This window comes from Macrobrachium nipponense, chromosome 4, assembly GCF_015104395.2.
Source record: "Macrobrachium nipponense isolate FS-2020 chromosome 4, ASM1510439v2, whole genome shotgun sequence".
Lineage (NCBI taxonomy): Eukaryota > Metazoa > Arthropoda > Malacostraca > Decapoda > Palaemonidae > Macrobrachium > Macrobrachium nipponense.
The window spans coordinates 45,090,468-45,105,399 of record NC_061100.1 but is presented as its reverse complement, the minus strand read 5'-3'; the positions used below and the strand labels follow the sequence as shown (position 1 = coordinate 45,105,399).

Here is a 14,932-nt window from a genome sequence, read left to right as displayed (position 1 = left end):
TGTTCATTAATTTTTCAGATTCAAATTCTACCGCTATTAGTTCACATTCTGAGTTACTATGTTTTTCATATATTTTTCCCTGTTTTATGTCTTTCCCATATATCGAGGTTCCACCTTGATTCCTGTTTTTTCTATCTGATCTAAAAGTTTGGAACCCCTTTATCTGATCATCATTACCAGTCTTTTGGGAATACCAGGTCTCACTTATATTCATTATATCTATTTTCTTTTCAATTTGGGTTAGTTCTTCTAAGAACTTTATTTTTCTTTTTGAGTTACTCGTAACTAAACCCTGCGCATTCATCGCTATGATGGTTTGCGTGTTATCCCCTTTATTTAATATGGGTAATAATAAGGATTTTCCCATGTCTCCTTCCTGTTCTGGTATGTTATACTTTTCTTCATTTCTAGAAATTCTGACATTAAAAAATCCAACTTTTCAATATATTTGATCTTCCCTCATCATTATTATTCATTTTGTGTGTCAATCTGCAATTTTCTCCGTATCTGCACCATCCCCTTGCATCATATATACAGTTCTTGTTTCTTGCACTGTATCTTGGAGCTGATGCTTGCTTCTCATTGCTGACATTCCATAGCACGGTGATGGCTTGTTTTTTTCCTTCACCTCATGTTCTTTGTTCCTTTTTTTATTTGTTTCTTTTTTTATTTTGGATTTTATTACTTAATTGGTTTTGATTCATGGCTACAGGGTGCATATATTTACATTTTTTGTTGAACTTACATCCTTTTCCTTCTTTTAAGTTTTTGCATATTTTTGGATGTAGATCTCTGCATTCATCTTCATAGCTGTCTAGGTATGCACATTTACCATAGATCTCATAATTGTGACATACCTTGGGATGTTTGTAGTAACATTTCCCTCTTTTCAAAAGGGTGCAAACTACTGTGGCTTTCTTTTTTCTCTCTCTCTCTTTCCATCAGCGTGCAGATCTGGATAAAGCCTCTTCAGGATTTTATTTTGTGTTTTCATGTCGTAATTTATTTCCTCATATGTATGCCGCTTTATTTGTATGTATGCTGCTTTATTGCCTCATATGTAGTATCTATGAGTATCTCTACATCCATACTCATGTCCTGCTCTTTGTTTTCATTATTTTTTTCTGTCATTTCAGAGAGAGAGAGAGAGAGAGAGAGAGAGAGAGAGAGAGAGAGAGAGAGAGAGTTTTCCTGGGCAGCACCGGGTTGGTCAGCTACTTTACTATAACGACCTCGATTAACCAATACAATGGAATAAGAAAAAGATACATAGAGAAGGCCGTACATAGAATTAGATAAATTAGATCAACAGTAAAAGAAACGTTTGGGCAGAGAAAAAGTGAAATTAAACATCCTAATACTATATGAAAAATTGTGGATTTTTTTTTACTGAAATGCCAACGGTTTCGTGCAGTTTGGCATACCAGATTTTATTAAAGGAAGTACGTTTTAACAAAATGAAAATCTAATTTCTTAGAGATCATATCACATAGAATTGAGCTGTTGTATAATTTGCGCGTATATTACCCTCAACCGGCTAAAATACACATACTTATACAATAAGTATCTACTTGTCTGCCTGTCTAAATTTATTCTACCTATGTTGTAAAAAGACTATGTAACATGTTATGTGTAAAATATAAAATCCTGTCAGAACTTACTCTCAGATGAAAATCATCATATCTGTTATGGAAATTCTTACATTGAAGGCACTCTTCTTACTAGCAAACAAGGTAGTGGGATATAAGGAAAGCAAATAAGTAACACATTGTTGTCTCCGTATTCTTATTATATTCTTCAAAAAAATAAAGCAATTTCCAAGCTAAAAAAAAAACCTGATGACTACCTCGACCTCCTTCAAATTAACAGAGATAATTTCAAAACTTATTAGAATAATTCACAGAGTGCTGAACATAAAGTGAAGCTAAAAAGAAATGTAATTAACACTATGCATGAACACTGATTAATATCAGGTAAAGGTAAATACATTAAGTTAATCTGAACTCTGACTGAGACGAACTAAGACTTACTCAGAAAACTCGTAATCCTGATGAAGTCGATATGAGCGTGATAAAGCTCAAACAAATTCAAATGAATTTGAAGCACACATTCTGAAGATAACACGCATTCTGAAAATCATGACATAAATCTTGATTTCGGTGATACGATGAGTTCGGTCAAATCATTTGAATCTCAGTGGCAAAATCTTCAAGAACACCCAAGGTTTGGGAAAACAGTTCTAGATTATCCAACGTGCTGAAGTATTTCAGTCAATTCAAGAATCTAAATCAGTGAAACATATCTTCGCCTCTTTCAAAGGTGCAAGATGGTTCTCATCACTGATATAGCTTGACACCGAATGGCATTCCGTAGCTACGACAAAAGTACGGGATCACAATAATCCTTGTGGGTCGCACATTTTCATAGATCAATATCAGGGAAAACAAGTCCACATTTTGTAATGATAACCTCGGACACTGGACTGTGCCTGACGGCAGCCTTAACGACATCCATCCCATCCACAACCTCAGCAAACAGGCATTTGAAGGTACCTCCCACGTGCTCTCTGGAGCAGATGCCGAACCCGCTCTCGCCGTTGCTGTAAATGACTGCCAAAACCGCGCCTTGGCGACTATCTCCAGTTGCTTCTCCGTCCCATTCTAGACCGGTCATCAAGTCTTTATTTGTTAGCATCCCATCACGGGGATTGATGTACCATCCTCCAGAGAGGTATTCCCGAGGACGTCCTTTATTTTGCACCAAACGAAATGGGGATCCTACGTAGGATACCCCGAATGTTCCCATGCACATGGCAGCAAAAAGCTGAGCACGTCGTAAATAGTAAAATGGCCGAATAGTTACCTGACCAAGGTATTCGTTTCCAATACTTAGCTGAAGAAATACTTGTGAAGGCATCTGGAAAATAAGAAAACCAAAAGAAAACTGCTTAATTTCCTCTTCCAACGACTTGACAAACAAACAATTCCTGTATTCATGATGCATGGAAATTCAATGGCAAAGGCTAATCCATAGATTTGTATGTCTTTTATCATTAACGTTATAATGTTCTGAGGTATTTGTTTGGCACATAAACTCATAAAGATGAGAATACCATTTACCTTAAACAGTAGGTCGCTATGAGATGCCTTTTCACTGAAAGCCGAGAGTTGAAGTTTATTGGCGTACCACTCAGCGGACGCTCTCCGACCGTCAACACCTTCAATGCTCCCACAAGATCCTATGGCTTGTTCCAGTTCAAAGGACAGAGTGACATCATCACCTTCTGCGCTGCTTCCCTCTGAGGAACAAACTTCACTGCTTGCGGCCTCTTTGACCATTTTCAAGCTGTGCATTTTAGTTCGCAGATCAGACAGTGCTGCCAATGTAGTAGCTCCTTCTATCTCGGGTAAAAGTTCTCCTATAACTCTCTTTAACATCAACAAATAAGTTTGGCTTCGGTAGAACTCCTTTATCTTTGACATTGCACTTTGCATAATGGCTTTATGGCTGACCTCCATTTCTCCCTGCCAAGATTGTATATCTTCTTTCAAAAGGAGTTTCTCCTTTTCGAGGAAAACTTTCTTCTTAATGATTTCATGGTCTTGCGGATGGTTTCGGAAGAGGCACAGACCACATAGACTAGTCCGGCACGTTTGACACCAGTAGGTTAGTGTGTCTCCATGTGTTTCGCACATTTGCTGTAAGGAAAACTTCGAATGAATTGGGAACGTGAACATTACCATAGGAAGCGAAGCAAAGGAAATGTGCTTTGAAACCTAATGTAAATTAAAACCTAGGCACGTGATTGTCTAAAAGCTAATATTGGTAACGATTTTAAGTGTATTATGAATTTAAGTACATACACTAAGATGAGGAAGATTTTTAGATGTCATAAACTTCAAACAATGAATGACGGATCGTCAGAAATGGCATAAGTGACTTTTCATAACTTTAAAAAATAAGATTTGCAATGAAACGCATGGAACATATTAAGGAGCTATTTATACGGCAATAATCCATATCAGTAATATGGTGATGTTGATTTATGACTATACCTTACCATAATGGTTTTCAGTATAAGAACATTGTTTGCCATGACAATGGTCACGGGAAAGTTTTGGATCTCAGAAACCATACCCAAATTTGATCATTAAGAGTTTTAATTACTGTACTATATATTAAGTTATTGCTGGAAATGACTAAGGTATTAACAGGGAGAATCACAGGATGCAGCACCGGTTTGGTGATCAATATGAAAGTAGTCGGTGTTTGTTCCCTCTTACAAGGAATCGAGAGTCAAGAATCAGGAGAAAGAGGAAAGTGGCTGGGTATTCCAAGTGATGATTACGTTGAGTCATTCCATTTACGTTAGTTTCTGACAAGCTAATTAAAACTGTAACCTAGTTCCCCGTGCTATGCAATTAATTTATTTAACTTCTAAGTAAAAGATGTTTTGGAAATCTTAAGAAGATTTTTACGAATTATGAAATAATTTTGAGCCTCATTATGAAAAAGGCTGATTTTTTTTTTTCAAATTTTTATTAGAGGTTGATTTGTTTGAGACTGCAATGAAGCATATTAAACTGTCGGAAGGCAAAAATAGATTTAACTTTCTTAAGTTTGAACGTAATTAGTTGAAAGAAATTTTATGCTGATCGAACATGGCTATCATTATATAAAACTCTTAATTGTTTCATTATTACATATTTTGTATTTTAGGAAAATATAGGAAAAACGAAAGAGCACATAAAAACATTCAGAGTAGAATAAATTTTCAACCTGTGGAAGAAGTGCAAAATATTTCTTTAGATCAGGCAGTCACAGATCAAATTGTGTAATCCTGATCCACATTAATTAAAATTTCTCTCAAGAATTTATTCATCGCAATATTCATCAGTGCTCATCAACCTGTATATGGGCGTGTGTGCGTCTTTGAATGTATGTTCACGAAGCATAGGAATGAAATTCGCTAAACGGAATAAAGCGGATGAATTGAAAGGAGAAGCATAATCTGAACGTACCTCGATCTCGACTTCGTCTGTGTCTGCACTGAGGAGCTTGTAAATGACGGGCAATTTGCCCACAACAAGGTCTCCATGAACTCTCCTGCATGTCGGACAGCTGAAATTCGCCCTATTCTTACTTATCATTCGGATCAGACACTTCCTGCAGAAGGTATGGCCGCAAGGCAAAGCCAGTGGATCGTGTTCCCCAGTGGAAAATCTCTCCGAACAAACTTCGCATGTGGCAACATATTCCATCTCATGAAAACAGAAAAGAAACTTGCATCATTAGTTTTTTTTCTTTTGCTGAAAGGAAAGATGGGTGACAGAGGAATAAGGGCAGTTAGCTAGCTAACCATGGTAGGGAATAGTTGAGAAAGGTAAGTATGAGTAAGAGTAATGTAAAGTGTGGTTTATTTCATTTAGATAAAGGTACAATTTTTCTTACCGATTCCGGTCAAATTATATATGCAAGGGTAGAGGCCAATGTTTAAAGAGATTGTTTTACGAAATGGTCTAATTAATCGTGAATATACGTAGGTGAATTTGCTCGTAATAGTCAAAGAATCCGTCTTGATTGGCTTGTGCAGCTTTTAAAACTTGAATTGGAGCAGAAACTTAGGTCGAATTTATTTGTCTGAAATGTGATCTAATTAGACGTCTGTGGAAGTGGGTTTTCAAACATACAGTGGAAACTCACATGAAAAGACGGAATTCAGGGCAAAAAAAAATTTTGATTCGTACAGGTCGTCTGATAAACACTGGAATTCAATGTGCACAGAATAAGAGAAAAATATGACTATTACTCGCTTTTTTATATTCATCACGGTTCAAGAATTAAGCAAGCAGATACTACGTGCTTGCGTATTTCTAGCAGACATGTTAAGACAAGCGTAAAACAAAGGAATAAAGTATTTACGCTTTGATCTTACTTTTCTTTAGGGGCAACAAAACATATTCCCAATACCCTAGGTAGTACATTCTACTTGACTTTGAGACTTTGTGTTCCTTTTTTCAGTCTTGGGTTCTACTGTTGTGAGCTCTTCAATGGCGAGCGAAAATCATTTGTCCATAAATGATAACCGGGAAGTGAGATACAGAAGCAGCGAGAACCCTGAATGAAAAACGTAACATAATAAAATGATTGTTAAGAATTAACTTTAACTTTTCCATGAGCATTTTAAATTGTTGCCCCAAGTATATTCACCATACCAAAGGAACATGAACATTCTAAGCTCGACGAAAAAACTCAAGGTATACTTGCATGTAAAACTGTAAAGATTCAACGCAGACAGCCAACCAACCGTCTTCATATAGTTAAAATAATCACGGGAAGCCTCCGAATTCAGACCAAGTCATAACCCACTTCATGGCAAAGTTCAACACCCGATATGAAGTTCTCCAACAAGACTGCGATGATAGGACTGAGAAGAACATGGTTCATTAAATCTCTTCGCTAAGGGGCACTCTCGTTCTAACAGTTAAGCCAAAGTTGGTTAAATATCCAAATCATTTAGATTGTTACCAAGTACCGAATAGCACTTTCTCAGCGTATGGTCATCAGGGGGAGCAAAGTCAGGTAGCCGGTCCACTTTGAGTTGCATCCCCGTAACACGAAATGTGTTAAGTCACGATTCTTTACTCAGATCATTTATTTAGAGAGACTCGCTAAGTTAAACATCTTACAGGGTTTCAGTGACACCGCTGCTATATGCCAGATTTTAGACGAGAAATGCAAGTCAGTTTAACATATCGCTTTTGAACGATCAAGTCTGTTAAATTTCACAACTTTCATTTCCAATCGAGCAGCATTCACTAAAAAAAGAAAAGCCTCTGAATTATTTTCTTTTTCCGATGTTACACAGGCAGATAGTAAGTTTTATTTACTGAACGCTAGAATTTATGTGGCATGTTTTTCGGTGACATCCCCTTTTCTCTCCGGCAAAAAACGCCATAAAACTTTTTTTTGTAAGACAAACCACTCTCCTCCTTCTCTTTCTCCACTCTCGTCTCTCTCTCTCTCTCTCTCTCTCTCTCTCTCTCTCTGTTGCAATTACTGATTGTTTTATGAAATCACAGTTCTTTCTCTCTCTCAGAGGTTTAATATGTTCAGCATATATATATATATCTATATATATATATATATATATATATATATATATATTATATATATATATAATCAAACTATTCAGAACTGGCTAGCGAACAGTATTTCTTTTGATCGGAATATTTTCGTTAAGAGAGCTCCCCGTTTATTAATTAGGAATGCATCGTTCAGAATTTTATCGAAGACATTGTTGGATTCCATAATTTCAGTCTTTGCATATTAATGTAAAGATTGTAAATGTTATATCATCTGTCCTTCCAGCTTCATACGGCAGGAGTTCAAACGCACTGTCCTAAAGTTAAGAAAAAGAATTTATCTTATTCTTTTTCGCTTCACTTCGCACACTGCACGATGTAAAATGAGTACAACACTGTTTTCCTCTTCGTTAAATTCATATAAAATTCATATATGACCCCATTTATGGCAGTATTTCAAATATCAAAATGTACTTAGTTTTTAATTGTCGGTCGCGAATTTTCTTTAACCGTGATGAAGTCCTTACCTGTATCTCACGCGTTATAACCAATTAATGTTCGAATTATCAACATGAAAACACCTGAGAACGACAGAAAAACTGTAGCTGACGAGAGTCGGAGACGAACTGAGGGTTCTTGTTAGGAGAAGATAAGTAATCTAATCTCTTATCTCTGGAAGTACTAAGCTGCTCTGTTTATTTACAGCGTCTGCAAGCTTTCTTTATTCTCATTTTCTTTATTTTGGTTTTAATGTATTCTTTCTGTTACTGATATGACGCTGTACAATTGGTCGTTTTGATTTCCATGTTTTTTATATATACTATTTATCTCTTAATTTGAGCCCCGTATGACTATGGATGTTCTGTATAAATCTTATTGACTAACCCAGTCATCCATCAACTTCATTGTGGAAACCTTAGTCAGTACTTCTTAGTGAAGATTGTATTTTCACAAAGATATAAGTTTTTTAAGTCAATAATTGATATGATGAAATAGGTTAGGAAGTAAAAAAAAAAAAAAAAAAAAAAAAAGGGCATATAACTGCTTCCTCGCCCACCATAACGGACGATGGGAAGTTGACTGTGGGTAAAAGTTTAACAATCAAGTTGACATGTTCATCTCCATTAACTTTTTACCACTGCGAGGAGACCGCTTTGGGTGTTAGAACAGCATCAATAAGGGAAAGCTGAGATGGCTTACAATTTAGAAAAAAAAAATTCGGAGTACAGATCCTCCTTGTTGATATGAAGGTAAAATTTTTATATATCTTCCAGTTGTTTTTTTCGTTCAGGGATTTTTATCGAGTGTCAACAAAACAGTACGATAAGTGATGGGTATGAATGCATATGTCTTCCAAGTTGGTAACACGTTAAATCCATGCGAGCTTACCTTCATTACCCTTTTTCCATAATGATACGAAGAAAAATTTCCAAGGTATACACACAAGGTCATTTGATGTCAAATCCACATTCAGACCCAATGAAATCTAATACATGCCAAATACCATTGACTGTCCAACACTTATTAGTTGATTTTGGAACCATCAAAGAAGCATATATTTTCGAAATCCAGCATTACAGGGCATACTTGCTGAAGTCAAAGATTTCTTAGTTAATAGAATCATCATGTTCCTAAGAGAAACCGGTTTTCTAAATAGCCTAATTTTTTCTTTTTTCAAGATTAATTCCAGAAAGCCAGTCCGAGAAGAGCCGTTATTAGGCTCAGAGGTCTGGTTAAACTAATCCTTTATAATGATAATAATCCAAAGTGTACATATTTCATCAATTAATCATAAAGATTTTAAGATCACGATGTAATTTCGCAGTAAAATCTTTTAAAAATCATAATATGACAGACAGACGGAGACCGGCTGTAAAAAATATTCTTGCTTCCCACCTTTCCTTTTACATTTTTTAAGGGAGGCTTACTTTCTTTTACCTTTGAACTTGGCTTAGCTCTCAGATCCAAGGGGCTATTGGTTAGCAGGAAATGGCTGTGGATTTAAAAGTTCGCATGATTGGATACGCCAGGTACACCGATGTTCTCCAACAAAGGAGGAGGAGGAGATCCGAGAACGAGATAGAAACAGCAGCATCTCCAGTTTTCGCGGAAAGTTAAAACAAAACTTTGCCAATAAGTAACGAAAATTCTCTGGAGTTTCCACAATGAACCCATTACCTGCTGCCCCCCCCCCCCCCCTCTCTCTCTCTCTCTCTCTCTCTCTCTCTCTCTCTCTCTCTCTCTGGGTGACTCCGTAAGAGGTTCAGTAAGGAAAAGAATGAGAATTATGATTTTCTGCAATATATATATATAATAATATAATATATATATATCTATATATATATATATATATATATATATATATATATATATATATATCATGATAAGACAATGCATACATGCCGCCTTATATTAGTGCTGCAAACAAACTCCAAGAAGATTCCTAGTTTTCGAGTAGGTGATCCCATCAGTGGCACAAATTGCACCCTATATTTTTGGAAAGAGTAAAAGTCTTCTGGAGTTAAAAACTGGCGGGTGCCACCCTGTAAACTGCTGGCGCCATTTTTTATAGCCCTCCAAAAGCGCCTCAGTGGCGTGGTTGGTATGGTCTTAGCTTGCCACTTCGGTGGCCGCGAGTTCGATTCTCGGGTATTCCATTGAGGGGTCAGAGATGTGTATTTCTGATGATAGAAGTTCACTCTCGACGTGGTTCGGAAGTCACGTAGAGCTGTTGGTCCCGTTGCTGAATAACCACTGGTTCAATGCAACGTAAAAACACCATACAAACAAACAAATATAGCCCTCCAAAGTAACTCGCCACACTACGGATTTTGACAGACTTTCTTTGAAAAAGATTTGTGGGTATAGTCGCTATATTTTCACTATCAGTATAGTTAGACAGCAATGTTGTCTGTATTCATTGTATTTTTTTTTTTTACCAAAAATGATTTCACCATAAAATCTAGATTTTCGTAGTGTATCAATATAATTTTATACACTAATGCAATGTTTAAAAAATAAAGACGCTTACTGGCAAAGTTCAAAGTTTCTCAGTTTTCACAAAAACTCATATTCACAGAATTTCTTTTTTAAAAACCTTTGATGAAGAACAAAAATAACAAACACATTTTGTTGGAAAGAACCATTTTTCTGCGCCTATAGTCTCGATGATGTAGAAGCAACTCGAGAACATCCGTGTCAGGGCTGTCGATTACTGTCTGTTTAGCTCCATTTTCTCCAACTACAACTGATTGCAGAATTTTTCTACAATCAACCTCTTTCTTGAAGTGAACCTATGTCAGGAAATAATACCGACTGTTTGTCGATTTTATATGCTCTATCTACTATACCACAACTTGTGTCGATCACTTAATCATTAGCAAACATACTGAGAGGCACTGAGGAGTTCTCAAAAGAACTCTTTGGATTGGGACTTTCTTCAATGCATTCATTCCCAGTAATCTGAAGTACATGACTTCTCCATTAACTCCATTAAGAGATCTGTTTTGTTATGGACTTTCACTGATCTATTCATACCAACATTGTTTTCACATTCGATCTTGTAGTGGATCATAGAAACTCTTTTGTGTCTTTCCATCTTCATAAGATGGAAGAATGTAGTTAATACGGTGGATTCTTTTCTTAATGCTCAAAGCAAGCTATCCTCGATTTGGGTGGTGCTACACATCCAGTAGTAACATTTATCAAGTGTCCTGGCAGATCCAACAGACTAAAGAGGTCCCTGGATGTTCCTCCAAACATTGTGTTCATATTTTCGACATCTCTGTTCTATCTTTATTTCAGTTATAGACATGCACTCTGCTTTATGCGGTTCTCCATGTGCCTTGTGTGAATTTTGCAGCATCTTAATGCAATTAGTGGAATAGACTGCAGTCACAGGACGTGCGAGGAACCAGGGAAGTGAATTTCCTTTCAAAGCCAAACCAACTATTCCACCACTACCCTTACGTGCTATGATTTCTGTTGGCTCTCATGCATAGTCAAGCCCGACATTTTTGAACTTGCCATGTGTCAACTTCGCCACGAACAAGCCTTCATGAAATGCAACTTTCACTTTACCAGTTGTTCATCTAAAGGCTCATTATTCAGAGGCATAAGCATACCGATCTTTTTCGGGGCATCTCCAAGTGACATTGCAGCATCATAAACAAGATGTCACATTCCAGGCTGTGGCATAAAATGCAATTTCTCAACATTCCTGTATGAGATGCCTCTTCAAATTAGATGATTTATATGCTTGAATATTGTCAAGCCCATCTTCCAGTGCAAGTGCTTGATATTGTGACATTAGAGTTTTCGAAGTAAAAACTTGTTTTTCTTGCAGAACTGTAGGTTTGATTTCATCAAGTAGTTTCCTGATGTCCTGGTATGGGCTCTTAGCATTACCACCGTCAGAGCTGAGTTGCTTTAGGGTTAAATGTCTATCGCTAATGTAGTGTGTGTAGCAACCTTTCTGTCGATAAGACCGTACTTCTACTGCAGCCAGATCACCACTGGCAACACCATGAAGTCTGTTTAGTATTACCTGGTCTTATTGCCTTTCTGCTGCAAGCAACATTTGTGTTTACATATTGAAAGAACCAGGTTGGTTAGTAATAGCTACCACCACCACACACAAAGCACTTGTTTTTCCAATCAAAAGTATAAATAGAAGACCAGGTTAGTGGTAAAGCAGAAGAACCATCACCCAAAACATGCAATTCTTTATTAGCAACACCAGAGCCTTCTATACTACTAACTTTAGATTTCTTGACGTGTCTTTTCATATGATATGGTACAAAATTGGAATGCCGGCTGTGGAAATATCTGCAGAATTTTGTAAAATTTGTTTGCTAATGTCATCCTTCCTTTAATTAGAAGCTGCAAACAACTTATCAAGTTTCGGTAGACCAGGCTGACAAGCAGGGGATTTCACAGAAAAGTTCTTGCAACAGAGTATCCAAAAGTTACTGTCAAATAGAATGGTTTTCCTCTTCTTGGAGGTTGATTGCAGATCAAAATTTGGATCCATGGCAATGAAGCTTACAACCTGCAACATTAACATGGGGCTATAACTTCATGATTTTAAATAGATTTAGATTTATTTCCAGTTTAAGATTGCATGAAATAAAGATAGATTTATTTCCAGTTTAAGATTGCATGAAATAAAGATACCAACACAATTTTAGAACCCTTTCATTTAATAAAACAAGATACGTTTATTGCACTTGTGATCATTTAAAAAAGCAAAATTAAAAAAAGAATTCTTATTTCTCGGTCATCATTAGATCAAAGTTGTAAACTATGGTGATAAATTACAGTTTACATGATAGCTGATATCTTTTTACAATGGTATGAAAAACGTGAAGATATCATAATTCCATCAGTAGATATAGATGATATAACGACCATACCATATACTCTTTTTGTGAGAAAGTCCGCGAAAATTTGCAGTATGGTGAGTTACTTTGGAGGGCTATAAAAAATTTTGCCATCACTTTCCAGGGTGGCATCCGTCAATTTCTAACTCCTGAAAAGTTACTCTTTCCAAAAATGTAGGGTGCAATTTGTGCCTCTTGATGGATTATCACAATTATTTACTTATATGTATGATTATTATTATTATTAATATGTACCTGTATTTCTAATGCACATTTAGCATACATGTTGTGTTAGGAATACGTAAATGCAATTATTCATGTTTATCGGAGCATAGGGAATATTATGTAGCATTTATATCATTTTGTGGTGCGCTATTCATTTGTCTGTATCTGGTATCACTGCAATTAGTCTACGCCATAGCCCGCCACTGTTCAAAGCTCCTCCAGTGTATAACTTTTATAATTATCATTTTCACGTATTATATGGCTTAAGGATTTACGTAAGTGTTTTAGTGAAGCCCTATATTAACTATCTATTGAAAGATAACAAAGATGGCGCAGTGAGTGACTTGCCATAAGTGAATTTCGATCAGTTATTAACTTCTCCAACCAACTTGGTCAAAGCAAGCAAGAACCAAGTGTTCGTGTTCATCGTAACCAAGTTACCAAGCAGCAGTGAACTCGAGCTTCGTTTGGATGTACGTACATATTGGCAGTGAGCTTGTGTGGTTTACAGTGACTCAATATATTGTTGGGGCTTTTTAACAGTGACTCAATATATTGCTGGGGCTTTATTACAGTGACTCCCAATAATATCGTTGATAGGCTACCTAAATTAGGACTAGTGTGCGTTGGCCGTCTGCAGAGGCCGGAACAGAGCGTCACACCCCCTACTCGCCAGCGTTTGAGGGCGCTGGGGCGACTACATGCATTCACCGTGTGTGCAATGGCGCAAGAGACCACAGCAGTTACAGTGTTGCCAGCTCCGATCTTGCTCCGTTACCTAGAGCTATTGTAGTCGGTGATTGGCTATCGTTTGTGACGTCATTGTGACGTTACTACTGAAGGCGCTAAGCGATATTCTATCTTTTTTCGATTGAATTTTCTATTTATGCCGCCAATACACTGAAGGCGCTGAGCGACATTTTCTCTTATTTCGTTTGAATTGTCTATTTATGCCGCCAAAACACGATAAAGGGAAGAGACCTAAGACTTTGGAGGTTTCTTCCCCATCTTCCTCAACCACCGCCGACATGACGTCATCTCCAACACATTCAAGATCTACTTCTCCCTCATCAACCCCTTCGGCCATGGATTTTATCAGCAAGATGTTTGAATACATGGATAGAAAGATGAAGAAAGAAGAAAAACAAGATGAAGAAAGAAGAAAAGAAGACAATGTCAGGCATCAGGAAGAATTTAAAGCATTAATTGAAGCTATGACTGGCCCCAGGCACCCCGTACCTCAAGCAAGTGATGGCATAGGGCCCCCTACCCCCAGTACCTACATCTGCAAGCGTCTCCAAGGGCCTAATTTAGCTGTGCAAGCACCTAAGGTTACAGTAAATTTGCCTCCACCATTAACTCACGATGTCACCTATAGACAATATACAGAATGGAAGCAGAGATGGAATGATTATGCTGTTATGGTAGATTTGGATAATTTACCACAACCTAAGCAATTAATACAGCTAAGGGCATGCCTAAGTGTTGAGATGAGACGCTTGTTAGAGCACAATTTGGGTATTCCGCCAGACTCACCTATGCTTTTAGATGGTGTTTTAACCTCAAATTGAAACTTATATAAAGGGTCAGCAGAATGAGGCACTTCGCCGTTTAGCTTTACGCAATGTAAGCAAGCAGAAGGCGAGTCATTAACGGATTTTTTCGTTCGTTTACAACAGCTCTCAGAGGAGGTTGATTTGTGTAAAGGCGTTAACTGCGTGGAGTCGCAAATGAAACACGCCATTTTGGTTGGCATAAGGAATGAAGAACTCACCAAGAAGCTCATCAGCATGCCAACTACAGCAACACTTGAGGAAGTAAAGCTAACTTGCAGGGCTTTTGAAGCTGCAAAGAAGACAACGACTGAGCTAAAGGCTCCACAGACTTCAGTACGTGCTGTGTCAACTACAAGAAGCAAAAGAAGGTTGCCGCTAAGCAGCCGCAACCTAAGAAAAGTTACTCGCAGGAGAAAAACCCTTCTTTCAGTAGCAGATGCAAGAATTGTGGTCAACAGCATCATAGCGACACATGTAAGGCAGCATCTCACCAATGCAGGAACTGTGCTAAAACTGGCCATTTCCCATACACTGCTGCATGTCCCGCATTGGCTAAGGAGTGCCGAGTTTGCTATAAATTTGGCCACTATGATGTTTGCTGTGCACAGAAAAAGTCAAAGGGAACTAGGGAGTCGAAGGATTTAAAGGAAAATAAATTGAACACCGTCAAGACATCTTCTCCAGC

The 14,932-nt window shown here is 37.4% G+C and overlaps 1 protein-coding gene across 4 annotated transcripts; it reads right to left on the bottom strand.

Moving 5' to 3' along the window:
• Positions 1-1,391: 1,391 nt before the first annotated feature.
• On the bottom strand, positions 1,392-7,716 carry LOC135210898 (tripartite motif-containing 13-like). 4 transcript variants are annotated; one of them, XM_064243835.1, is made up of 5 exons: positions 7,613-7,716; positions 5,936-6,427; positions 5,022-5,261; positions 3,120-3,698; positions 1,392-2,916 (listed from the first exon to the last, which is right to left on the bottom strand). In XM_064243835.1, the coding sequence occupies exons 3-5, from the start codon at positions 5,259-5,261 to the stop codon at positions 2,422-2,424; spliced, it is 1,314 nt and encodes a 437-aa protein (XP_064099905.1). In that variant the 5' UTR covers positions 5,936-6,427; positions 7,613-7,716; the 3' UTR covers positions 1,392-2,421. The 4 variants fall into 4 exon arrangements, with proteins under 4 accessions (XP_064099905.1, XP_064099906.1, XP_064099904.1 ...); XM_064243836.1 differs by having other exon boundaries at positions 5,022-6,117; positions 6,268-6,427; XM_064243834.1 differs by having other exon boundaries at positions 5,022-6,427.
• Between the last annotated feature and the right edge of the window lie 7,216 nt (positions 7,717-14,932).